The sequence below is a fragment of the Lissotriton vulgaris genome, unplaced genomic scaffold (genome assembly GCF_964263255.1).
Source record: "Lissotriton vulgaris unplaced genomic scaffold, aLisVul1.2 SCAFFOLD_2063, whole genome shotgun sequence".
Lineage (NCBI taxonomy): Eukaryota > Metazoa > Chordata > Amphibia > Caudata > Salamandridae > Lissotriton > Lissotriton vulgaris.
The window spans coordinates 367,654-395,185 of record NW_028254719.1 but is presented as its reverse complement, the minus strand read 5'-3'; the positions used below and the strand labels follow the sequence as shown (position 1 = coordinate 395,185).

At 44.5% G+C, this 27,532-nt stretch overlaps 1 protein-coding gene across 1 annotated transcript in view; it reads right to left on the bottom strand.

Annotated features, from left to right (window-relative positions):
* Positions 1 to 3,265: 3,265 nt before the first annotated feature.
* Positions 3,266 to 27,532, bottom strand: part of SPO11 (SPO11 initiator of meiotic double strand breaks) — a 367,632-nt gene continuing 343,365 nt past the window's right edge. Inside the window, exons 11-12 of the mRNA XM_086951746.1 lie at positions 4,500 to 4,613; positions 3,266 to 3,396 (exon numbers count right to left, since the gene is read on the bottom strand). Coding sequence (XP_086807872.1) covers positions 3,266 to 3,396; positions 4,500 to 4,613 — 245 coding nt within the window. The remainder of the gene's footprint in view (positions 3,397 to 4,499; positions 4,614 to 27,532) is intronic.

Here is a 27,532-nt window from a genome sequence, read left to right as displayed (position 1 = left end):
GAATGTGTTGGAATGTGGGGAATGGGAAAATTCGGGAGAAGGTGGTTAGAGTTGGTGAGGTGTGAGTTGTAGCATCACATTGAGCTGTGAAGCTTTATTATAGTTTTACAGTCTGCCGTAGCAGGTTATACTGGCCATTAAAGGCCCGCTCCTGTGTGCAGCTCAGGCGAGGGGCTTTAGCAAGGGAGTGGGACTTTAGTGGCCGGTATAGCCCAGGTAAGGAGGGCCATAGGGCTATTAGAACATTCTGCCACTAGAGGGCAGACTGCTCTAACAAATAAACAAATGCCTCAGGGATCCCCAGGGGATTTAAATCCTCTTGGGCTCCATGAGGCCTTTGTTCACAGCAACTGCTGTGATTGACAAACATTGGAATGTTAGAGCTCCGGCTTTTACCAGCCATTAGAAGCCCGGAGCACTCCACTATTTCAATGGAGCTCCCAACATTCCAATGTTCTAATAATGATTAGAACATTGGAATGTGGAGCACTCTATTGCAGACAATGGAGTGCTCCATGCTTCTACAGGCCGGTAAAGGCCCGCAGAGCAACATTCCAATGTTGTTTAAACAAAGGCCTCTCGGAGCCCGAGGGGATTTCAATCCCCTCGGGCTCTGAGAGGCCTTTGATTAATTTGTTAAAACATTCTGCCCTCTAGTGGCAGAATGTTCTAATAACCTTATAGCTCTTCATAGCTGGGCTATACTGGCTATTAAAGTCCTGCTCCCTTGTTAAAGGCCCTTGCCGTCGGTTCGGGCCTTTAATGCTGGAGCGGGCCTTTAATAGCCGGTATAGCCCACTATGGCGGGCTATAAGGCTATAACAAATCACAATTTCTTTGTGAAACTATCCTGCGACAATTTACTTTTTCTGGGGAGAAGGACTATTTCGTGTTGCCACAATTTTGGGAGTTTACGAAGCCGCATTGAACATTTACGACCTCACTTTGATCCATCTCCCGAGGCTGGGCATATCAGCAAGGAATACACAGTTGCGGTGAGTGTAGCCATTAAATTCCTCTGATATGTCACTGCCCTGTCCATTTTAAACAACTCTGTCCTCTTGAACTCAGTTGAAGACTCCTTTTCCTCAACATGTGCTTGTATCTGATTGAATGTTGACTGTGCCGTCACCTCGGATTGGGATAAGTTCCATCCTTATTTGTTGCATTATGAAGTCCCTCATTTCCTTCATTGTAAGTAGGGAATATATGTTCAGTAAATCTAGCTCTCAAAAAATTGTCCTTTGTTACAATTACAAATGTAATGGATGGCAATTCTGCTCCAGCTCCATTTTTGCTTGATCCTGGTACACCACCTTTAGACTGGCTTAGATGGAAGAAAGCTTTGAAGGCTTACTTGGAGTCCATTGATGGGGATATCTTTACATATAAAAAAGAAGGGACATTTTGATACATCATTTGGGTCAAGGAGGCAGATCGGTGTTAAATACTTTACCTGCACTTGAAGTGAAATCTAACATAATCCAAGAAGATGCATCTGCCAACAGAGTAAATGTGGAAATTGTTGATGAATATTCCACAGTCATTGGATAAAAGGTTTCTACTATCTAGAAATGTGGTTTTAGAGAGACATAAGTTTCTGCAAAGGAGTCAACAGTACAATGAATCCATAGATGACTTTGGGTGAGCATTGAGAAAATGATCTGTTACGTATAATTATACAGAGCTTAACGATGAAATAATTTGGGATCAACTTATTGAAAGAAACTCTAATAAGAAATTTCAAGAGAAACTGCTTTAACAATTATTAGATTTATTGAAAGACCCAATGCGTATTTCAAAAAGTTGTCATCCCACACTGTCTCTGAAAACGTTGTCAATGTACTACTCAGAAAGGAGGATCGGAAAGATGTGAAGAAAGGGCATGGAAACAAAATGGATCTTAAAATAGAGTACAGGCTGGATAGGGAACGTGAACATCAATATGACAGGAAATGTGAGCATGACTCTAGTATGTTTTTCAGATATGGTAATCAAAATAATCGGGCATTTGTCAAAAACAGTCGTGTTGTTTTTTTAGTGTGTTTTAAGTGCAGTCATAAAGGACATTTTGCCAGGATGTGTCGAAATGTACACAAGAATATTGTATAGCACGTGAAAAATTATATGTGAATGCGAGCAAGGAAAATTGTGTGCTGAGTGTAACTCAAGATGTTGGCATTAGTGTAGGTAACAATAATGATGCATGTGAGCAAGTGGCTCAGCTTAAATGTTTTTAAAGAAAGCTATCCTACTGTTATATGAATAGAATGATGTTTGGTTGATGGCAGGCTCTGGTTCGCCATTAACTTTGATTGGTCCTGAGAATTTCAAAAGATTTAGTCTACAAAATTTAAGAATGTCTGCAATCAAAACAAAATAATTATGGTGGAAAAAGTACTTAATATGTAGCTAAAGAGGGTTCCAATTTGCTGTGATGGAACGACCCAGGTGAAGTAGACATTATAGCTCCCAATCGTCCAAATTGTGTTATATCTAAATCCAAACTTTCTTGCATGAGTGTGATGGCTGTGAATCACTGGGTGTCCATGTTTCAAGAATTATTATCGGAACAAATGGGAAAGTAGAAAGGTTTTCGGCATACAATTGGCCTAAAAAACTATGTTTCACCCATTCTACACAAAGTGCATAGAGTACCTCTGTCCTTAAGGAGTGATCTAGGAAAAGAATCAAACAAGCTCCGTGAACTGGATGTCATTGAACTGATTGAGGAGTTAGAGTGGCTAGCTCCAGTAGTTTGGCAAGCAAGAGTGACAATTATTTGTGCTTATGTGCAATATTAATCACAATATTTGGATTGATCGTTAACCATTGCCCAATATATCTGAAATATTGTGTACTTTGGAAAATTAATCTATGTTTACTACTCTTGATGTGTCAGCAGCATATCATAAGGTGGTATGGATTGAGGAATCTAGACATATCACCTAATTTGTTACACCTGAGGGAGCGTTTCGTTACAAAAGTATGCTTTTTGGGTTGGCATCAGCCTCCTCTGTATTTCAAAGGTTATTGAGGGAGTTGTTCAAGGATGTTATTTTCAAGGGGATATTTTGGTGCATATCCATGATGGTAATGAACATGATGACAGTTTGATGTGTGTGTTGTGTCAGAGAGTTCTCCTGCCCATCAGCAGCTAAAAACACAATCCCCCATCCCAGAAACTCTGCAACACCCTGGTGGACTACTTCCACATCAAGATATCAACCACCTGCAGTAACTTCGAATTCTAACCCACTGACCTCTACAGCCTCTTCACGCCAACAGACGTCACAGACAACCCTCTGCTCACCGCATGGGAAGAGCTCACCACATAGAGCACCATCATGTACTCCATCCACTTGGAAGCACCCAAGGACCCTGCCCCCACCAATTCTTCAAAACAAACACAAGGAGATGATGGACGGAGTGCTGAAACTTTTCAGACACTCACCCCAAGTCACAGATCTGGGTTGAATCCATCATCATTATTTAGCTCACTTTGCCACACCAGTTCAGACAAAGCTATATGCAAATCAGTCCTGACCCTGTGCCTCATGGGAACAGTCCAGCCCGAACTACCAAGCCATGTCTTCCCTGGACTAGAAACAAGCATCCTGGGACCAGTTTCGGGCAAACAATTCTTCAACCTCTGAAAAAGGAAATCAGCCTCAAACTCACCTCATTTCTCAACACATTCATCACCATGGCCACATTCCCCGATCAATGAAAAACACGCAGAGGTCAGACCCCTCCTGAAGAAACCCTCCACCAACCACAGCAAACTCAATAACTACTAACCCATCACTCTGCTTCCCTTCGGCGTCAAAGTCCTTGAGAAGGCCATCAATCCACAACTCACTAAACAACTGGAAAACAAAAACCTAGTGGAGACCTCTCAGACCAGCTTCCACGCCAGCCACAGCATGAAACCGCCCTGATTGCTGCCACAGACAACATCAGAACCCTCCTGGACCCGGGTGACACAGCGGCCCTGATCCTCCTAGACCTCCCAGCAGCTCTCTACACACTATCCCACAACACCCTTATCAAGACACCCTCAGATGGATTGCCTCCTTTGTCACAGGACGTACCAAAAGAATCTGCCTACCTCTCTTCATGTCAGAACCCAATAGCACTATCTGCGACATCCCGTAAGGTTCATCCCTCAGTCCCATTCTGTTCATCACCTACATGAGCCCCTGGCCAACATCGTCAGAACTCACGGCAATAAATAATTTCCTATGCAGAAGAAACCCAGCTCATTCTCTCACTCTCAGAAGACCCCTCCACCACCAGGACCAACTTCCACAATTGCATGACGAGCATCAATGACTGGACGAAGACCAACTGCTTGAAGCTCAACACGGACAAGACCGAAGTGCTGATCTTCCGAAACAACACCTCCCAGTGGACGACACCTGGTAGCCTCCCGAACTCTGACCCCCACTGAGAGACCACGCCTGCAACCATGGCATCGTTCTGGACAACAAACTTACCATGGAAGGCCAGATCACAGCAGTCGCCCCCATCTACCTCCACTCCCTTCTCATGCTCCGAAGCATCTTGAGATGGCTCCATGTCAGCACCAGAATTATTCAGCACTAAAGGTTCTTCCAAGGAAAAATAGATACTACTCAGGCTAGCCTCCCACCTCCCACTGTGGGAGGTGGTATACTGAGTTCTGGCACTGACGCAGTTGCCCAAAATGTGATAGGAAATCGGGAAGAGCCTGGCCATGATATTCCCTCTATATTTCAATCATCAATGACGAAGCTTGCTCTCTGAACTCTTTCTCTCCTATTCTCTTGGACGATTCCCTTTGAGCCTTAAAATGCCTCAAATCAGGCTCCCTGTTAAACCCGCTCCCTTCTTTTATTCGTGTCCGGGGGTCAGAGGCTATTGACTCACTGCTTAATCACCTTCGGATTATCTCTCTCTTGTCAGCCACTGTACCTACCAAATGGTAACAGGCAAAGGTTTTTCCGTTGCTTTAAAAAACCCAGGCAGAAACCGCTGACCCGACTAACTATAGGCCAATTTCCCTCCTCCCTACTTTCTCTAAAGTACTTTAGAAACATGTAAAGCATCAGATATCATCATATTTTGAAAGGAATAGCCTACTGTTTGCCAATTCTTTTGCATAATTTGGTCCTCCCTGTCACACCATTTCAGTAGCCCTCTTTATGGCCATAGACAATGGCACTATTTATACTGATAAATAAATATCTGGGTGTAGGAAGATGGCTCTCTATAGAGTGTACTAAAATGAAGGTTACTGTGCAGAAAGTCCAGCGGGTCCACAATTGGCTTACAGAGGCAAAAGTAGATAATACTAATGCTCTCTTTTGTAGAAGTGTGGGCAAGCACCTGAGCTTATTGGAGGGTAGTGCTAAGCATTTATTGTACTCACAGAGGCAATAAATGAGACACACACTAAAAGAATAAATCTGAGACCAATTAAAAAAAATAACACTTTTTTTTATATATTTTAAACTCAAGAATTTCGTTCAAAGGTAAGTATACAATTTTTGATACAATATTCACAGGTAAGTAAAATGTTCAAACCTGTGCACTTTTACACACAATGCAATCCTATGGGAGGAAAAGTCAAAGATGCATAAAGGTAGGTACTGTTGATTTCAGGGGTTGTCCTTCTGGGATCGGAATAGTAGTGGGCAAAGGTTCAAAGTACTACCAGCAGTTCTTCTGAACCATCCTGATTCTACCGGGAGCAGGGTACTGGTGAGGCTGGTAGATGGCACGACAGACCCCGAGCCGGGTGAGTCAGGAGAAGAGGGGTTAGGTCGGCTGGGCACGAAAAGATGCACTAGCGGTCAGGGACAAACAGCTGGCAGGGGCAAACTCAAGGCAGCTGGGCCACTCAAATGTGTCTCATTGATGCTGACGTCTCTCGATGGTTGCTTGGCCCTGGTGCAGTGAGAATCCGGACAGAACCCTTGCTGTTGGTGTTTGGTGCAGGGCATCTGGTGCCCAGGGGGTTGGTACTGCACAGCTTCGGTTGGTCCTGGTGTCTTCACACTCGGTGGGGAGACACATTTGACATTCCAGAGCACGATTACCTTCTCCTGGTCGGCTGCGGAGTCGTTCGGGCCATGGAGCTGCAAGGCAATGGACCAGACTGCTTGTTGGTGCCTGTAGACTGCACAAGAGTAGCTCTTCCACCCCAAGGGAGACTGTCTGTGGCAAGCTCCCCAAGGCGTTTGCAGTTCTCCAGCTCGCAGGATGAGTCACTCTGTTGTGACTGTCGAGAGAGGGCTGAGAACGGCAGGGTTTTGCACCAAAGTCCAAAGTTCTGCTGTAGTTATCACCAGGCAGTGACTCTTCTTCATCCTTCTTCTGTTGAACAGTTGAAAAATAGATCTTGTGTGCCACCTAAATACTAAATTTACAGGCAATTACAGTGACAGGTAGTAGCCAATGGGCTACCTGCCTTCAGGGTGTTTACACCATCTATATGACCACCTTCTGTAGAAGTGGACATACTCTGACCCTAGAAAACAAATTCCATCCAAAACAACATGGAGCAATCTGAAAAGTGGGGGGTCCACATCAGCTGGCCAGCCCTAGGGGTAGTGCTAACTGAATGTGGGCACACCTCCTAATCTAATTTTCTCTCCTGTCTTGCTCGTAAAAAGTGGGATCAAGACAGGGGGTGGGCGCCTCCATTATTTGGAGATGTCCTGGTATACTGCCCCCCGAGCACCCCCCAGTCCGCCATTACAGCATTGTTGGCAGCTATTGCAGACCTGTCTCTCAAACACCCTCATTTCACGGTCCTAGGGGGTTTCAATCACCATGTGGATGTAAGTGACTGTACCCGTGCTAATAATCTTCTAGATTCCATGCAAAGCTTGAATCTGACTCAAGGGGTTAGTGGTCCTACACATTCTGCAGGACACACCCTCGATCTGACCTTCTCCAATTGGACGGACCTTAAGATTTTCCCCTCCATACCTCTCACCTGGTCTGATCACTACTTGATCCCGTTCGGAGTGTCTTTACCCCGGCCCCCCAAGAGGGAATTCACCATTAGAGAACAGGGCAGGAAATGGCACAAGGTTACACACATCGCCCTGGAGCAAACGTATAGGAGTAGATCAGATTCACTTCCTGCCGATCTTAATGCAGCTGTCTCTGCATTTAATAAAGATCTCTCTGCTGCTATTGAGCAAATCGCGCCTTTGCAGAACCTCACCTCCCTTAGATCCAAACCTTCGGCTCCCTGGTTCTCTCAGGAACTAAGGGAAAATAGAAGCAGATGCAAAAAACTGGAGCGTTCTTGGCGCCGGACCTATGATCCAGCAGCCAAATCCCTCTACAGATTGGCCCTCAAAGAGTTTCATAAACTCAAACGTAACACCATGACACAGCACTTTGCAGAAAAAATTATTAGCGCGAAAAACTCCACCAAGACCCTCTTTAACATTGTTAAAGAGTTCGCAAATCCCATTGCCCTGTCCTGCCCCGTCACTCCCAGCCAATTGTTTAGTGAAGGCCTATCCGATTTCTTCTATGAAAAAATTGCCAATATCACGGCAACTATTCATCAGAACCTCTTAGCAGTAACTGCAGGTGGTCTTGACACTAATTGCGCCGAAGTATTTACTTCTTTTAAACCACTGACCAAAGATCATGCCCTGACTCTATTCCTAAAATGTAAACCAGGATCTCCGCTTGATCCAGCCCCGGCACAGATTCTGAATGATATTGCCCCGTTAGTGATTCATTCCCTGCTAGAAATATGGAATTCCTCCCTGCAATCGGGCTTTTTCCCCTCTTCATGGAAACACGCGTTGCTGCTTCCAATTCTAAAAAAAACTGGTGCTGATCCAACATGCATCAGCAACTATCGGCCGATCTCACTCCTTCCCAAGCCAGCAAAAGTGTTGGAGAAGGCGGTACAAGAACAAATGTCCGAATATCTAGAATCCAACACGCTGCTCCATGACACCCAGTCAGGATTCAGGTCAGACTTCAGCACTGAATCAACTCTACTAGAAGTGTCCGAGTCTATTCGCGAGTGCGTGGATAGGGGAGAGGAGGCCATGTTGGTCCTCCTCGACCTATCCGCAGCATTCAACACCATCTCCCATGAAATTCTGCTCACGAGTCTCCAGGAGGTGGGAGTTGGTGGGACCCCGCTGGCCTGGGTCAAATCATTTCTGACAGATCGATCTCAGCAAGTGATGCTGGGATCTTTCTTCTCCACCGAGAAACCGTTGACATGGGGGGTCCCGCAGGGATCTGCACTCAGCCCCCTTTTGTTCAATGTGCACTTGATGCCTTTGGCAAAAGTGGTGGAATCATGGGGCGTCCGAGTGATCTTTTACGCTGATGACACTCAGCTTGTGTTTTCTTTTAAAGACCACTCTGAAAGCTCCCTGGCAAATTTTCTCCATTGCCTGATCAATATTGCCTCTTGGATGTCCGCAAACAATTTAAAATTGAACACGGATAAGACGGAAGTCTTATTTTTTAACCAGAAATCTCCCATTCCCGCTAACCTCTGGTGGCCGGCTGAACTCAACCCTCCCCCGGCAACTGTCCAGGCTGCCCGTAATTTGGGCTTCCAATTTGACACAGCTCTCTCCTACGAAACTCAAATTAATAAAGTTTCGGCGGCCTGTTTCTGAAAGCTTCGAATGATCAAAAAAATCATCCCTTTCCTACCACTTGACTCCCGCAGGACAGTAGTCCATGCCCTAATAACATCCCATTTGGACTACTCAAATAGTCTGTATGTTGGAGCCCCAGCGTACCTCATTAATCGTTTGCAGACAGTGCAGAACTCAGCGGCCAGACTGATTTGCAACATTCCATACCGCCACTCCATCTCACTTTATTTGGCCAAACTGCACTGGCTTCCAGTGAGATTCCGCATTCAGTTCAAGGCCCTGACCCTTGCCTTTAGGGCTCTCAATGGACGGGGCCCTGTTTACTTGAGGCACAGACTGAAGCTCACACAAGCTAAGTGGAATCTTAGATCCAATCACCTTCGACTAATGTTTTGCCCTCGATTCCATCTTGCACGCACGGGAGGTAGGGCCTTTGCTGTGGCCACTTCCAAACTCTGGAACCTACTACCATCGGAACTTAGATTTTTGACATCAGAGCCTCTGTTTCGAAGGAAACTTAAGGCCTGGCTCTTCTCTCTGATATAGCCCACTCTCAACCCCCCTGATTGTCACTGAACCTCTCTGGCTGTTGTATGTCTTCAGCGCAGAGACACCCCCGTTGGGGGTAGCTGCGTGATTTACAAACTTCTAAAATAAATAAATAAATAAACAAAGGGGGCAGGGCTTTTGAAGCTTCTCCCTCTGGAATGCCCATCCTGCTTGGAGGAGGTGTGAACATATTTGCATGCTTTGTTCCTGACCTCTGAGAGCAAAGGCTGTCACCTCAGGAGGTCAGAAACCTGTATATGGTGGCTGGCTGGTCAAAACCAGTCAGTCAACACTATAAGTCTGTAGGTTTTCATGGGGCACGTCTAAGGTGCCCTCTGGGTACCAAACACCTTGGAGTGCAGTGAAGTCCTCATGTAGCTGGGGAACTCCTAATGATGAGTGTCCAGCTCATGTACCGGTTATGGCTTCCCTGCGCACTGGAAATATCTATGGGTGAACTTAGATATCACTGGGAAATATCCACTCCCACAGATATGCCCACACATGGGTATAGTGCACCCTTCCTTAGGGCTGTACAGCCTGCCATAGGGGTGACTTATCTATGCCACATGTAGTGTTTTTCTGGCATAGCACACATGGATGTGTGCCATAACGACCTTTCAGTTATCTCTGCACCAAGACACGCCGGCTACAGTGGTAGTTTGCATGAACTTGGTAAGATGCCCATAGGGTGGCACAATTGGTGCAGCAGGCCTTAGGACCCTCTTTAGTTTCAAGGTCCTAGGTACCGGGGGTACCCATTACTAGGGAGTAACAGGAATCCTAAAGAGGAGCCAATTGTGGAACAATGGTACAGTTTAGGTAGAGAACACTGGTACTGGGGACCTGGTTAACAGGAACCCACTACACTCTCATTCAAAGTTGCACCAGATACAAGAGCACAACATGGGAAGTAATGTCAAGAGGGGCAGTTTCCTACACTGGGTGTCTGTTGATTTGGGTTATTCTTTGTACAGTGAGGCCCAATTTATACATTTGTCGGTCATAGGATTGTATATCACATGTATTTTGCTGCATCCTTAGTTACTTTGTAGGTTTCTTAGCTTGGTGTCTTAGGCCACACTTTTTTCTAAACTACCCCGACTTTTTTAACCCCCTAGAAAGCACTGCCTCCTTTCTGAAATCTGATGTGGATGACTTTTTAATTTTATTTATCTAGTTATTGTGTTTTATAAAGCGCGAACATGACCATTGCGGTATCAAAGCGCTATGCAATGAGAGAGCTGGAGAGTGTTGCAGTGCATTAAAACACATGACACAATAAGGTAATCTGTACTAAGAGTTCTCGCTCAAGGTATAAATACAATAGGATACAAAATAAAATAAGGAACACTGTACATAGAATTCAAAGCGCAAGGTGTGGAACAAAAGGATACAGTATAAAATAGGGTGAATGACAATTTCCAAACAGTTCTCTTAAGACACATGCTTTTTAAGTAGTACAGCTTTACCTTCCTTCTTGAAGATCCTGAGTGAGGTAATTGCTCTCTGTTCCATCAAAAGTGCGTCTGTGAGTTTTTTTAGTTTTTTTATTTGGGTGGTTCTAGTATTAGGGATTTAGCACTTTTCGAGTCCCTTCCCCCTCCTAATAGCTTGATCCTATTCACCATGTATTGCGGACCAGAGTGATGAAGATCTTTGTGTGTTATGCAAGCCACCTTCAGTTGGATCTTAGCTTCAATTGGGAGCCAGTTGAGGGTTTTGAGTGATGGGGAGATGTGGTCATACCGAAGTGTGCCTGTTAACTGTCTTGCTGCTGCATTTATTGTTGCTTTCATTGTGGCTAGACTGGCTTTCAGTAGACTTCATAGCGTGGGATTCCCATAGTCCAGTTTTGACAGCACTAGCGATTGTACACCCGTTATGAGGTCACCTGGTGCTATGAAGGGTTTTAGTTTTCTTAGCAGGTGCAAATATAGGTTAGCTATTTTGGTTACAGCTTGTATGTGAGCTTGCATGTTAACTTAGAATCTAGTGTGATGCCTAGTAATTTTACAGAGTCGCAGATGGTTGGGGTGCCATTTAGTGATTTGAGGTTAAGAGACCAGAGTTGCGGATGCGGGGATCTAAGTGGTGGGGAGAAGCGAACAAATTCGTTTTTTCTCAGGTTAAGTTTTAGATGGTTGTGTGCCAGCCATTTCTGTGTTTTCTTCAGAATGCCATTCATTCTCCTGATATCCTCAAGAGAGGGGATTTTGATGTATAGATGAGTATCATCAGAATAATTGTGGTATGTAATTACTGATATTGTTTAAGGATTTCAGTGAGTGGTTCCATATATAGATTGAAGAGTATTGGTGAATTTGTGGATCCTTGTGGAAATATCCCAGTCAACATCAGATAGGGTGGTGACGATTTTGACTCTCTGTTGTCGGTTCTGCAAGAAGGAGGTGAACCAGTCAAGGAGGCCCATTCTGAATTCAAAATTTTTTCAGAGGCGTTTGTGGTTAATCCAGAAGTAATAGAAAACAGGGTTCGTTTTGGCCAAGTGCTGTTTGTATATCAGCTGGTATAAAGACCTCTGTATGGTGACCAGACCTGAAACCTGACCGGTGTTTGTCCAATAGGTCAAAATTATTGATGTGTTTGTATAGCTGATCGTAAGCACATTTTCTACCAATTTGGCAAGAAAGGGAAGATTGGATACTAGTTGGAAGTTGTTTAAGTCACTCTGGTCAGTGTCTAGTTCTTTTTAGGAGGGAATTCTTGGTCCATCTTCAAGCATTCTGGAAGGGATCCTTGTTGTAGAGATGCATTTCCGATTTTTGTCCATAGGGGAGTAAGGACTTGGTGTATCTCTTTCAGTAGGTGGGAGGAAATGGGGTAGTCGAAATGTGTGGTAGATTTAATTGACAAAATTGTTCTCTGGATTTCCTCCTCAGACAGAGATCTGAAGCTGCTCCAGAAATCTCAGTTTTTTCCTGGGAAGGTTGGACAGTGTTGGTCAGACTTCTTACAGTGTGCTGTGAGAAGTGGGATTGATGGATTCACCACGTTGGGTACTAGCTTGGCTGAAGATAGAGTTGCTTATGGTTGCAATTTTTTCTTTAAAGAAAGTGGAGAAGGCGTTGCAGATGATGCTGAGTTGTTTGCAGTTGTGGGTTCTTCAAGTTTTCCGGATTGTTGTTTTATTATATGTCAAATAGTTTTATGGGTCTATTCTTCGCTTAGTCTAGTTGAGATCTGATCGCTGATGTGACAGATTTTCTAATGTTTGGGCGAGGGCCTGTTCAGGATCATGGAGCACAACCTGAAAGAAAGTGACATAGCCCAGGTCTCGAGCACTTTCCAAGTGCTGTTTGTACTTCACAGAGAAAAAAATAATATAACAGTCCCTGGTTGGCCGCACAATTACGAATAGCTTAAAGTATCAAAGTTGGGGATCCTCAGAGGCCGCTGAATTTGTGATGCTTAAATGCATACCAATTTGCCATTAATTTTCAAGGTCACAAATAAGTGTATCTAAATGTGTTGTGCTTGTTCCCAGACCTTTCTGGGCATTCTAGACATCTTATCAGGTGCGCTGACTTTTTTTCTTTTATATTCTAGTACAACCCAAAGGGAAAAGGGCTCAAAGTCTGAAAAAATTATAACTTGAATGAGTGAAAGTTTGTGAGCAAATTCAGCAGAATAACTAGCCCAGGTGGGCTTTACAAAGGCAGCAATAAGGACCTTGCTGCCCATGTCTGTGATGTTTTGCAGAGTACTAAATGTCACCTTTGATATCACCTCAGAGCGCTGTCCGCTGGGCGCGCGCTGAACTGGTGGAATGTAGACTTGTGGACTTGATCTCTGTACTTGTGAACATCCTCAGTCACAGTGGAAACCTATTTGGGCCGGGCTCAGCAGGCCTCCGTGCATGGGGCTGCTTGTCAATAAAGCAGTTTTTTTAAATGCAGCCTGTTTTCCTTAAAGAAAAATAGGATGCATTAAAAAAATAAAAATAAAAAGTTTTTAAGGGCAGGTAGTGGTCCCTGGGACCACTGCCTGCCATTAAAAAATATTTTTAGAGCCAGTCACATAGGGGAATGGGTCCCCTGGGGACCCCTTCCCATTTGCGACTCCATTACCACCCTCTTGAAGAGGGTGGTAAATTGTGAGTGTTTTGCTAACACGATTGCGGTTGCAAAACATTCATGCATGGCTAGAGAGTCCCTATTAGGAAGGGAACGCCCCTTACTAATAGCGACTTGCAAAACACTATTTTGCGAGTCGCATTTTTTTGCGACCCACAAAATAGTGTTTGTACATGGCCATGTAGGTTTTTGCGTGCACAAACGGGTCACAAACCGGTTTGCGCAGGCAAAAACTGGTCGTACATCTGGCCCTCAATTTCCTATAACACACAAACCACTGAAATCTGGCTTCTTCAAGTCCACTGCAGATCAGAAGGAAAAAAGTAGAATCTATACTGAAAAATCAAATACACAAAAAGCTATTTGTAATTTTTGCGAAAAGACACTAGTCAGTTTTGTGAAAATCACATAGAAAAATACTGTGAGTACACGACATCATTAACATAGTCTTGTCCACACAACTCGGCCTAAATGCTCGTAGATGTTTACTGAATATTTGGGAACCAACGGATCTGAATGATTGTTTAACACAATGGGTCACTTTGAGGCTCAAGCTCGCCAGGAGAAATATTGAGCAGCGGTGGGGAGCGTCTCAGCCTCCTGAGGTGGGAGACTGGAAGAAAGATTTCGCTTGGTAAATGTTCAGAGAAAAAACAAACTGTATATGTAGCCCGAGAGTGCCCTAAGAAGTGGACCTGTGTGTGGGGCATGTGGACTTCCTATTGTGGGGATATATGTCAGCCACCCCTCTCTATTATCACTAATGACCCCCCCTTCGCCCTAGACCTTCCAAATGATATCTTGTACCGATTGATCTTACATATTGTCATCTGGTGGCCTGCCTAATTGCTCCTCTGTAATGTACTTGATAAGCTGGTGTTGATTAAAAAAAAATTATTAAAAAAAAAGAAAAATACTGTGGCTCAGATTGGGTAGAAACATGCAGGGATTCTATCTTTCCTGAAATGATCTATAGCTTGGAAAAAGTTAATATGGTTGCATAAACATTTTCTTTTTGCTTATTACCTTTTCTTTTCAGAAAAACATATCAGAAGAATGAAAAGTCAGTTCTCTTTATCCTTGTTTAAACTGCGGCTTATGCTCGTTGACTGACTTTCACCATGGCTGCTTGCTCTTGCTAGCAAAAGTTACCTGTTATTTGACTTAAAGAACTAGGATGGAAATAACCCAGATCTGTGACTGGGGGTGAGTGTCTGAAAAGTTTCAGGGCTCCATCCATCATCTCATTGTGTTTGCTTTGTTAGCCCTACGTTGGCAGGGGATGCCCAGAAATCGGTCCCTTGCTCACTTTGCCACTGGATTCAAGCTAGCCAGGCTGATGAGGGCTGTTAGCCTGAAACCGGTCCCAGGATGCTTGCTTCCGGTCCAGGAAAGACATGGCTTTGCAGTCGCCAGCAACACCCGCGTAAAGCTCACACAGTTCCATTATCTACATCATACCTATCTGACACCTCAGCGACTGTCTTGTTCCAACGCAGCACACACTTCGGTATGCTCTTGGTGTGGTCAGGAAGCGGCAATGTTCCTTCATATGACCTGGACCTGCATGATATTTCAGGATTATTGGACTGAGGTAATGAGGAGGCTCTGGGACGTTGCAAGGATCCATATTAAGCCTTCAATTAGGTACTGTCTCTTGGGTGTACTTCCAACCCCAAAAACTGCGTCATGAATGCAGCATAGATTTGCCCTGCTGGGGCTTGTATTAGCCAAGTGCCGCATTGCAATACATCGGGCACACCCTGCCCCGACCCGATAAGTGAAGAGTTTACTTGAGTGAATGGGGAGTAGCAGAGAAGTGACATCTCCAACAGTTCTGCACTGATGAGAATGCGGAACGTGGCTTAGATCTGGGGGGATATGTTGGGTAGGCTAATGATGGATGAAGAACCAGGGGTAATGCCAAATGTTCATTCCCAGACTATGAGATCGATTCCTTGAATGACTGAATGTTAAATATCAGAGTCTGCACCTGTAGAGTATGTGAGAGGAGGGGGGTCACCGACAAAGGTAATACAGGCAGGTACACCTGCAATCCCCCGGAGGAGGTTGGAGGGACCAACCTGGGACGGGACAGCTTCCTGCGGTTGGGGGACCACATGATTCTAGACGAGTGGCGACCTTCTACGAACAGGTTGGACCCTACATCTCCTGCCTCCAGTCCCCCTTCCGATTAATCCCCATCTAGACATGTCTATTGACTGCTCTTGTAGACCCAAGGACCTGCACCTGCTACTGCCATGGATGTACATGCCCCTTACTGTCTGTGCCACCACTGTTGACGTTTCTTAAATTTTTCTTTTGGGTGGTTTATTCCAGGATATAAGCACTGTATGTTGCTAAGATGTTGTGACACTGTACATAATATATCATGACACTATTGGGATGGGATCCCTGACATGTAGCACAAGTCCACTGCAAGGCACTTATACACTGTATTGCTGACTGTAAGACACTACATGTTCCTTATTACTGAACAGTTTGCATATGTGATAGCATTTAATGTACCGTACTGTAGAATTCTTAATAAAACCAAGTAAAAAAAAAGAACTGAGTGAAAGGGTGAGAGAGATTTGGAGTGCAGAGTGATGAAATGAGAAACAAGAGTTGGCAAAGCCAATGGGTCTCGCCTATGTAAGAGCTATTGGCATTGCCATTGTGATTTACCCATGTTGTACACCAGCATGGCTAAAGGTTACTGGTGGAGAGGAGAGTGGTGTGGAGTGTCAGATAGTGGAATGGTAAAGAGTGGAGTAGAGAGTCCTAGAGTGGAGTGGCATAGAGTGTCATTTATTGAGATGACATAGCATAGAGTTGCGTAGCAAGGCAGACAGTGGAGTAGAGTAGAGTAGACTGGTGTAGAGTGCATTGGCGTGGAGTGTAGGGGCATTGAATTCAGCGATGTACATTGCAGCATCGTACAATGCATTGGCTTAGATTAAAGTGTTGCATAGGACAGTGCAGTGGCATAGAGAGCAGTGGTACAGAGTAAAGTGGCATGGTAGTGTGCAGTGGTGTAGAGTGGTGCAGAGTAGAGTGGCAGTGGCATACAGTGCAGTGGTGTAGAGTGGAGTATTGCAGAGGGAAATGGCATAGAGTGGAGTGATGCAGAATAGAGAGGCAAGGAGTGTAGTGGCGTGGAGTGCAGTAGCAAAGAATGCAGTAGGGCAGAGTAGATTGGCATAGAGATCAGTGTTGCTGAGTATAGTGCCATACAGTGCAATGACATACAGTGAAGTGCCGTAGAGTGGAGTACTACAGACTGAAGTGGCGCAGAGTGGAGTGATATAGCATAGAGTGGTGTAGAGTGTAGTGGCGTAGAGTGCAGTGGCGAAGAAGGCAGTAGTGAGGGTAGAATGGCGTAGAGTTCAATGGCATAGACCGCAGTGTAGCAGATAAATATCACAGAGTGTAATGATGTTGGGTGGCGTAGAGAGCATTAGTGGAGAGTGCAGTGGCAAAGAGTGGTGCAGAGTAGAGTGTAGTGGCGTAGAGTAGAGTAGAGTGCAACAGCATGTTGGTGACAATTAGGTGACATAGGGTAGAGTGGACTGATGTAGAGTGCATTTGTGTAGAGTGTTGCAGAGTATAGTGGCGTGAGTGTAGCGGCATAGAACTCAAAGGCATACATTGCTGACTAGTAGAATGCAGTGGCGTAGATTAGAGTTGTGCAAAGTAGAATGCAGTGGTGCAAAGTGCAGTGGTGCTCAGTAGAGTTTCATAGAGTGCAGTAGCATAGAATACAATGGAGTAGAGTGCAGTGGCCTGGAGTAGATTGTTTCATATTAGAGTGAAGTGGCGTAGAGTGTAGTGGTACAGAGTAAAGTGAGGTGGCCTGGAGTGGAGTGGTGAAGGGTAGAGGGCAGTGGAGTAGAGTAGAGTGGCATATAGTAATGGCGTAAAGCGGTGTAGGGTGCAGTGGCATAGAGTGCAGTTGTGTAGAGTAGATTAGAGTGACGTACAGTGGATTGTCATAGGGTGCAGAGGCATAGAATGCAGTGGTACAGAGTAGAGTGCATTGGCATAGATGGTAGTGGAACAGAACGCTGTGGGGTTGAGTGAAGTGACAGAGTGGAGTTGTGTATAGTAGAGTGGAGTGGCCTAGGCTGGAGTGGTGTAGAGTGCAGTGGTGAAGACTGAAGTGTGGTAGAATAGAATGGAGTAGAGTGCAGTGGCATAGAGGAAAGCGGTGCAAAGTAGAGAAAAGAGGTGTAGGGTGAAATGCAGTAGAGTGCAGTCGAGTAGAGGGGAGTATAGTGCAGTGGTGCAGAGTGCAGTGGCATGGTGTAAAGTGGAGTGGTGCAGAGCAAAATGCAGTGGAGTGGAGTGCAGCGGTGTAGAGTAGAGGGGAGTGGAGTGGCATAGAGGGGAATATGCATTGTGGGGTAGCACACTTCCATTAAAGACAACACATCTTCAATTTCACCATTACATTTGCACACATATTGTTTCACTGACAAAAGTATACAGCACACAAACAATAATGTGTGGAAATGTCATCACTTAGTGTATTCATTTGTGTTAATCATTTTAAAATATTTGTTTCCACCACACTTCAGAATTACCCAAAAATGTGCTTCATTTCGGCTTTTCTAATTCTGAAATATCTGCACAGTTTATTTACAGACATTTGAAATGTTGGTGAGTTCTGCATTGTACAGCCTTCCTCAAACACTCCCCCCTCCCGAGCCACCATGATTGTCACATAAATTCTCTCACTTTGAAGTCAGAGAAAAACAAAGTAAACACCAAGCTCCCTGGAAGAGAGAGCCTAACATTAGACCTGTCTTTCAATGCACAGCAAATGTGACAAGATAAGTACAAGGTTTAGAGGCCTGCTTATACAAATTGAGCACTGGTGGATGAATACAGTAAATAGGGTTTGGGCAAAGGAAGGGAGGAACTCGAGCGGAACAGCCTAAAACAAATAGAGCCAGCAAATAGAAAAGCAAGCTGAGTTATAAACCTCAAAGCCAATTGTAAACAATGGGTGGAATGCATTCCCTGGAAGGCTTTCCAAATGTCCCCAAGATGTTGTTAGCAAACCACACAGTTGCACTGTCTGGTAGGCTTCGACCTAAAAAGGAGGGAACTGAGAGGGTGAGAAGAAGTTTGTTTATAGAGTGCTAGCATTTGAAGATTATAGGGCAGAAAGATGGGATGAGAGAGACAGAGTACAGGTGGATGAGGTGAGAGACAATGTGCAAACTGATAAGGTGAGAGTAAGGAGAAGAAATTAGTAAAAGTACAAGATAGAAGGGGAGTAGTGAGTGACGGATGAAAGAGAGAAGGGGAAACAGAGAGATAGGATGAATGGATTCCTACTGAGTGATAGGTGAAAGAGAGCTGAGAAGATCACAAACAGTTAAACCGAGATAACAATGGCATAATTGCAAAAAAGGAAAATAATGGAATAAGAGCAAAAAAGAAAATTACCACAGAAGCAGACAGGCAGTGATGAGTGAGAGAAAAGAGTCAAAGTTTGCAGCCAGAAGGAAGGAGTGATATCATGGGTGAAGAAAGATGAAGTGATGAAAGATATGTGAGCATGTGGAGATAGGAGTGAGAAAGAAGGATGTGATGGGAAGAAAAAGAGGAGATAGGTGAAGGTGAGTGCAGGCCAAAGCTAGATGAATATGTATGCAGGTTAGGGACAAAAGCAGGGTGTAATGAGACTCAGAGAAAAGGAGGATGTGAGTAAGTGTGCAGTGTGTTGCAAGCTAGAAGGGTCAGATGTTTATCAGAAAGGAAATGCAATTTGTTAGGTGATATTTTTTATTAGACTAACTCAAGTAATTCATTTTTTGGCAGAGGTGCACCTATTATTCGTGTAGTTGGCCCAGTGGTGTGTGAGGGCTCTTCTGCACCTTAATTATGGCTGTTATTTTTACTAGGTTACTGCATGGTGTAGGAGGGCCTATTTCGCTTGCTTGCAATAGGGCAAGAGAGAGCCTTTGTGCATTAAAACTAATGTGCTTTAACATCAGTTGCTCAGCATCTCAAGTCACAGTTGTATACTGAAAAGAGCTATTGCAATTGAAACAAAATTATTATGATGTGTTAAAGGATGTTTTTCTAGATTAGGTTAACTAGGCATCAGTTAGGCCTTGACGCCATCTTGTTCAAAATGATTCCTGCATCATGATGTTGTAGGATGGTGGCTCTCTATATAGTGTTCTAAAAAAGGTACACTGTGCAGAGTCTAGAGAGTCCCCATTTGGTTTACAGAGGCTAAAGTAGATAATACTAACACTCTCTTCTGTGGTAGTGTGGATGGGCAGATAGGCTTATCAGAGGGTGGTGCTAAGCATTTGTCATACTCACAGATGCAAAACATAAGATACAAACTCAAAGAATAAATCTGAGACCAAATTAGAAAAATAACACTTCTTTATCTATATATTTCAAACACTTTTGACAATTTTTGATAAAAATATTCACAGGTATGTAAACGTTTCAGACCTGTGCACTTTTACGCTCAATGCAATCCTATGGGAGGAAAAGTCAAGGATGCATAAACATAGCTACAGTCAGTTTCAGGGGCTCACATTCTGGGCCAGTGTAGTAGTGTGCCAAGGTTCAAAGTACTACCAGCAGTTCTTTGGTAACTGCCCGGGATCTACTGGGAGCAGGGTGCTGGTGAGGCTGGTAGAAGGCACTACGGAGAACAGTGGCCACCTGAAATGAGGCTGCACAGAGGGGTCTTGCGGACAGGTCTGAGGTCTCCCATATGGGGGCTTAGGTCATAAGGGGTCTCGAAGCACGGGGGCATAGCTGATTCGTCTGAACCAGGGCCGGACGGATTGGGAGCAGAATGGTTTAGTCGGCTGAGCTGGGTGTGCAAAGATGCACCTTGCGATTAGGGATAAACAGCTGGTGGGTGCAAAATCAAAGCAGCTGTAACACTCTTAAAGTGGGTCTCAGTGATGCTGATTTCCCTCGATAGCAGCTGCTTGGTGAGGATCCGGACTGGACACTCACGGTCGGTTTTTGATGCAGGGTATCCTGTACCCGAGGGTTGAACCAGCACAGCTCCAGTTGGTCCTGGTGTCTTCATATTTGTTGGGGAGACAGATTGGACCTTCCACCTCACAAGTACCTTCTCCTGGTTGTTTGCGGCGTCTGTGGGGCTGGGGAGCTGCAAGACAGTGGACCAGACTCCGCTTGTCGGAACCTGTAGACAGTAAGGGAGGAGCTCCTCTACACCACGGGAGACTGTTTGTCGAAGTGTTAGTAGGCTACCAAAGGCCTTGGTACTTTTGCTGCTTGGAGGATGAGTAACTCTGTTGCCATTGTTGAGAGGAGGCTGAGGATGGCAGGGTTTCATGCCAAAGACTAAAGTTCTGCCGCAGTTCTCTCCAGGCTGTTACACTTCTTTGTCCTTCTTCTGTTGATCCATCAAATCTGAGTTCTTGGGTTCAGGGGTGCCACGTAAATACTCAATTTAGGGATGTTAAGGGGAGGACAGCTAGTAGTCAATGGGCTACCTACCTTTAGGGTTTCTACACCCTCTATATGACCACTTCCTGTGGGAAGTGGGCATAGCCCTGACCCTAGAATACTAATTCCACCCAAAACAACATGGAGGAATCGGAAACGTGGGGTCCACATCAGCTGGTCTGCCCTAGGGGCGGTGCTGGCTGAATGTGGTCACTCCTCCTAATCCTACTACTTTTACTGCCTGTCTTGCTGCCATAAAGTGGGGTCAGGACAGGGAGGGTGGCAACTCCACAATGTGGAGTGGCCTGGGGTAGCAAAACAAAGCTTCCCGCCCTGAAATGCCCATTCACCTGGGAGGAGATGTGAACAAGTTCGCCAAGACCAGGTTTTGTTCCTGTGCTCCTAGAGCGAAGGATCTCCCCTCAGGAGGTCAGAAACCTGTCTATGGTGGCTGGCTGGTCGAGTCAGTCAGTCAGTAGGTTTTCAGGGGGCACCTTTAAGGTGCCTTCTGCGTTCATTTATTAATAAATCGAGCACTGGCATCAGTGTCGGTTTATGAAGACAGGGGGTTTGGTACCAAACTGCAACAAAAACCCAGTTTCCTACAGATGTTAATTCTGTGTTTATATTTCTCTCCTGACACTACATGCAGCAAGATGTGGATTTTTCATTTCTTTATGACACTTCTCGAACAGCTCACTAGAGGAAGCTTTTCGTTACATTCTCCAAGGTTTTTCCTGCCTGCTTACTGTAATGCATTCTCTGTTATTTATGTAACTAGTTTGTTCTAACACCTCCGGATGATATTAGGTCAAAGTGGCCGAATCAATATTCATATAATTGGTTAGTGCTAAGGTGGTAGGGTTATGTGATGTTTTAAAATGTGAAAATGTGATTTGTTGTAGCAATGATTGACTAATTATATGCAAGAAAACTGTTAATAACCCTTGAAGTTGGGGGTGAGCCAGAACTTGTTGAGATCTTTCCTGAGCCTCTAGGGATCCTATCCTATGCAGTCCTATTTTTACTGAGTTTGTTGCACCATTGAGACTTAGTATTTCTCTGAATTTTGCCCATTATATTATTCTGTGTTTGATAACCTTCATATGAAATGACTTCTTTGTAATTCATGAGATACTGCTGCATTTCATTGTACCTTTAAAATGTGTAATAAACCTTCATTGTTTTCTAATTTCTGATCTTAAACGCCTTTATTTACGTCCATTCTTTCTTATAGATTGTATTTAGAAAATGCTGTTTTGCATCTTGTTTCTTTGAGATTTGTAGGTTAACACCACTGTCATGCACATTTCCTAGGGCCCTATGCACCCTCAGGCCCTTGGATATATTCCTACACCACTGGTTTCTGCTGGGGTGAGCATCATTGATTATTGTGTTGACTTCAACGAACAGGGCATCAGCCTTTTCTTTGTTTATTGTCCTCTTGATCAGAGTTGACTCCATTTTTGTTTTGGAAACATAGTTTTATTGATTTTTAAAAAAACAACATACAAAAGTTGGTTGTCAATATCAATAAGAGTTGTGCATTACAAAAAAGGCTGTAGTAAATGACACATCATCATGTCCATATGAGATATACCTGAGATTTTACAGAAAGTAAAAAGAGTCAGTCATCTGATCAATATGTAATGACAGCAAAGTAGGATAAGTATGAGTCCATTTTGAATGTATGATCATGTGAAAGATCATTGAAGTTTGCTTTGATGCTCACTCTTGACTCATGGCAGATTAGGCAAAACACCACTTAACGTATGCAGCCTCAGATAATCTGCGTCCTCACCCCCTTGTTGTGGTGATTTATGGTGCATGTGAATGCTACTTTTCATAATGCAGCATGTAAGTTGGGGAGTGACTCACCTTCATGCTGCTAGGCCTGGTGCAGATCAAAGTATTCACAGATACGTTTTTTTCTGGAGGCTGAAATGTGCCTACAGTGCTACCACTACTTTTTCAGAGTCATCTTTATCATCTGTCTCAAGGAGGTTGAAGAATAGTTTATAGATCTCAGGTAAATAATGCTGTAACAATGATCATTCCACATATTCATTTCAGGTGTTAATTTGAAGATATTTTTGGGGGGCTCTGAATGTATGCACCAATTCCATGTTGCACATTTGCTGAAGAGGGAGCAAACAGCCAGTGGCATTTGAGTCACCTTCTTTAAGGCTGAACACCATCCCTATGGTAGTTCACCCATTATGGCAATGCAGGAGGAACGCATCATGGAGTCAGCAGTGGTCACCCCTTGCTTGTGAGCTGTCTCAAGTGCCATCTTTGGTAAGGTCATCGGGGTGGTCGGCTTGGCAGGTAGGTCTCAAATACAACCCAGAGTAACCACAATAATTCTGGTGTGGACTAAAATCGGTGCATGCACAATCCTCAGGTTATTTGCGTCCCTCCTGGACATTGCTCCAGAGAAGAGCTACAGAGCACTATCACCTCACTGACAGTAGTGTTGCTCCCTGACAGTAGTGTTGTAACATAAAATCATGAGCCCCCCCCTGGCAAATGTGAAGAGTGGTTCCCATATCTCCCATACATTCATGAGCCCTGGGCAGAATGAAGACCCTTGAAATGTTGGGGTGCCCTGATGGGTTTAGGATCCTCTGTGCTGCAGAGGCTGCAGTAGGATTCTGAGTGGCCCAATTTTGCGATAGTCTTGTCCTCCAGCTCATTGAATCTTATCTTCTGTGCAGGCCAGTGAAGATCCATTCTTTTACCACCCAAGAATCAAGAGTACAGGAGGCTATTTCCTGGGGTGTTGATTGAAGGGAAAACAGTAGATGATAAGGCTACGCGCAGGCATGCAATGCTCAGCCTACCACCCACATAGACTTCTCTAGCGGTGGCAGCAGTTTTGGCAGCACAGAGCACTTTAACCGCACAAAGTCACTTTGCGGTTCCACGAGGTCCAGCGGGACTACAATCCCCAACATTCCTTGCGCCAGGAGGCACCAACACTTATCGCCCCCGGCAGGCTGCGCTTTTAAGCAGCTTTTAAGCAGCTGAGGGCTCCCGCAGCGCGTGACATGCGTGGGCGTACCTGGAAGAAGGTCAAGGACATCATTGGTGAAGCCGGTCAACCTCAAGGTAAGGAGAAATGGGGAAGCGTTAAACTGTCATGCCCTCTGCAAAGGATCACCCATTAACCTCATCAATAACTAGCTTTCTGACTACAGCTATGGGGGTGATAACAAGTGAAATAGAGTCTGTGGAGGAGATACTGGGGGCCACACAAAGAGCAGTACATGGTGGAACACTGTCTGAGCCAGTCCCTGAGGAGGTCTATGTTAAATAAATAAATAGATGTTAAATGTCGTATACTTGTAAAGCGCACAGCTGCACCAGCAAAGGGGCGTCCCGGCGCTGTATACCGCTGGGGAACCCATCCTGGCTTTCCCTGTGAGATGGTCCCTCCTGGGCATCTCCAAGGTGAAGACAAGCATCCCCGGCGCTGATGGGGCCGTTAGTAGAGATTAAGCAAGCTATTGCCCAGAGTTGCTGAGTGGGACCCATGGTTGGAGTAGGCACCGAGGCGACAATTATCGAGTCCGCTGACCATGGCCCAAGACCCTGCCGCGTCGGGAATCGAACCCTGGTCCCGGGACACACCACTCCACAACACTGTCTGAGCCAGTCCCTGAGGAGGTCTATGTGTTGAAGTGTACTGGAGATGACGCAAATTCGAGGAGTACTGATCAAGTCACGAGGGCCCCAGCTCCAACCGATCTCGACACACTTAAAACTGCAGCCAATACAAGTGTCATACATCAAGGTTTTTTTTACACACTTTATGTCCCTCGCCATCAAAAAAACCCAAGGCATGTGGTAAGGTTAAAAAAGATGCACTGCCCCCTGTTACGCGAAAGAAAACCCTGGTGTCCCTAACAAGGAAAGTGGGCCATAAATACATTGAGCCCACAGGGGATTCTGTGCCACTGACACATCTTATTAGCACACTGGAGGTCACTATCAAGTCACTCCTTGAACCACTGATGGGAGTGCTGAACTGTATTAACTGGTTCCAGTGTTTCCAAGCAAATCTCCGGTTCAGGTGTTGTGCCAAACTCCATTTTTAATCCAAACCAGGGCATACCAAAAGAATAGTGATGCCACAGACAGTCGAAGTGCAAACACAGAATGATGGTCGGTGAGGCATAACACCTAGGCAGAGGGAGACTGTAGGATGTAATTCTGTAGATGGTCAACATAACACACTTTTAGTTGGTAATCGGAAGGACATCCAAAGAACACTTCACCTCGCGCCATATGCCACCCCATCTGTTATCATTTTTTAAAAATGTCCCACCTGTGCCAGCTGACACAGAAGAGGATTGGAAGCAGCTCAAGAATAAAACTGTTCATTGGTTGGCAAAAGCTGCAGACTGTTTAAGTAGCAGCAAACGGGTTTACAACATAAATAATGTTGAACGGGAGTCATGGGTGGGTTCACAGGCAAAACCAGATCTAGGCGATTGTATTGTTGTTAATTTTAGGGATAGGTCCCTAGTCCATTGGCTCATGGACGTGAGGAGCCCCATTGAGGTTGTTCCACTGGGTTACTCTTATAAGCCGGAAATAGAGGCCCTGGCCCTGAATCCACAGCTGATATTTTGTCGTCTGCTTTTGCTATCCCAACTTTCAACCATTTTTCTCCATTGGACTACGTAGATTGACTGCACTCCATGGCCTGGAGCTTGTCTGGGGTTGATTGCGATTTATTATACACACTGCCTAATAGCCAGGTGTCAGGGATGGTCAAGTCTTTACCCCACTTTATGACCGTAATATACGGTGTTAACTCTGTTGGGAATTTTCCAGCATTTCCCAATGTCAGTTTTCAAGAAGGTATGTCCAATGTTTATGCATGTGGTTTGGATAATTGTGTTTTTCCCTTGATGTCTAACTTGCTAGCTCTACCTCTCACTTACTGTTAGAGAGCACTCTATCACCATCAAATGTTATGTTGTGCGGAGAACTGGATCTTCCTGTGGTATCACCGGGTACGGGACCCAAAGAGGACTTTGTTTCATCTCTGTCCTCTATAGAGGAGGGGCCTATCTGCCCAAATAACAGGACCGCTTGTGGAAGTATTTTCTGGAATATTGCAGGTTTGTCGCACAAACTAGCAATCACAGAATGGGTTGCCTTCATTAAAATCTATAGCATAGTATGCCTCCAGTAAACATGGTTGCGAAATATTGTACATATAAATGGGTTTTATTCGATCCATACCCCAGCTAATGTTTCCCTGGGTGGAAATGCAAAAGGAGGCTTACTGACACTTCTTTCGACGACAATGAACGGCAGGTTATGAAAGATTAGGTGTGATTCAACGCATTTCCAGATTATTAACATTACCTTCAAGAAAAATTTGACATTGGTCCTCGTAAACTTTTATCATAATAACTTTTAATGCTACAAATACAAGTATTGCCCAAGAGCTGGAATATGCATGATCAACCCACATAGAGGAGTTACACGCGGATTTTGTAGTCTTGTGGGGAGGTGACTTCAACTGCAAATTATGACCCCTTTCAAAACAGGGAGTGTGTCATATAGTAGCTGGGGATATGGATGGTAGTTCTTATTTTAATCATAATAGCTGTGGGAATATTTCTAATTCAATATTGTCAAAAAATTTCCTTTTCCTTACTGTGGATCTCATCAATTTAGCAGACACAAATTTAGTAACAAACATTGGGAGAGGCCAAGGCACTCTAATTGATTTTATTGCTTTTTCTGAGTATTTTAAACCCCACTCCTTGGTTTTTACCATTCCCAAAATTTATCATAGTGATCACTACCCTATTTCTTTAGAGTTGGCGACCGAATCTGGTGATCAATCCGCATCTGTTAGATCAGGTCCATTAATCTATGACAAGAACAAAGGGCTATTGCGGAAGTGGTCTACTATAAACCCTGATCGGGTTTTACATAAAATTATAACAACTAACTTGACCCAAGTCCTAGATTGCCTGGAAGATAGTACACATCCATCAGTCATGGTAACATCTTTCGAGGCAATAACACAGACTATAAATGCTGTTTTAATAAAGAAACCTAGGTCTAGGCCAGAGAACTACAAAAGGTGGTTTAATGACAACTGCACATTTTGTCACAACAAACTAATTAAGACACTGAAAATAAAACCCCGAAATCCAATATAGGTAAAACAGTCACACCTTGAATATAAGCAGGCATTTGAGAAACACAAGCAAGAAATTAGACATGAATCTTGGAAACAGCTGCATGTAGCCTGCCATAGCAGAGGCTCTAAACTTTTTTGGCAAACTGTTAACCAGGATTGTTTTAATGGGACCAATAGTGGCAAAATTGATGTGGCAATTATGCCTGAGACCTGGGTCGAACATTTTTCGGGGTCTCTATAAAATTGATGGTGAACCTGTTTTTAGTACTAATATTAATTATGGGGCAATAACTATGGCACCCCCAACACTAGAGGAGGTAGAGAGGGCCTTAACCCAGACTGTGAGGAATATGGCCCAGATGGTATCCCAGAGGATTTGTTTTTAGCGGATGTATGTCATTACAACGCATGCTTTTACAACGCATGCCATTACAACACAACTTTTACAACGAAAGTCGTTACAACGACTTGCGTTGGGGGTGCTGGATAGTGAATAGTTTAATTTACTATTCCAACTCCAGTCCCCGTGGATAGTAGGGAAGGTGTTGGATAGTAATTAAACTATTCCCTATCCTAGAGCGGCCTCCAGCGCAATTCGTTGTAATGGCTTGCGT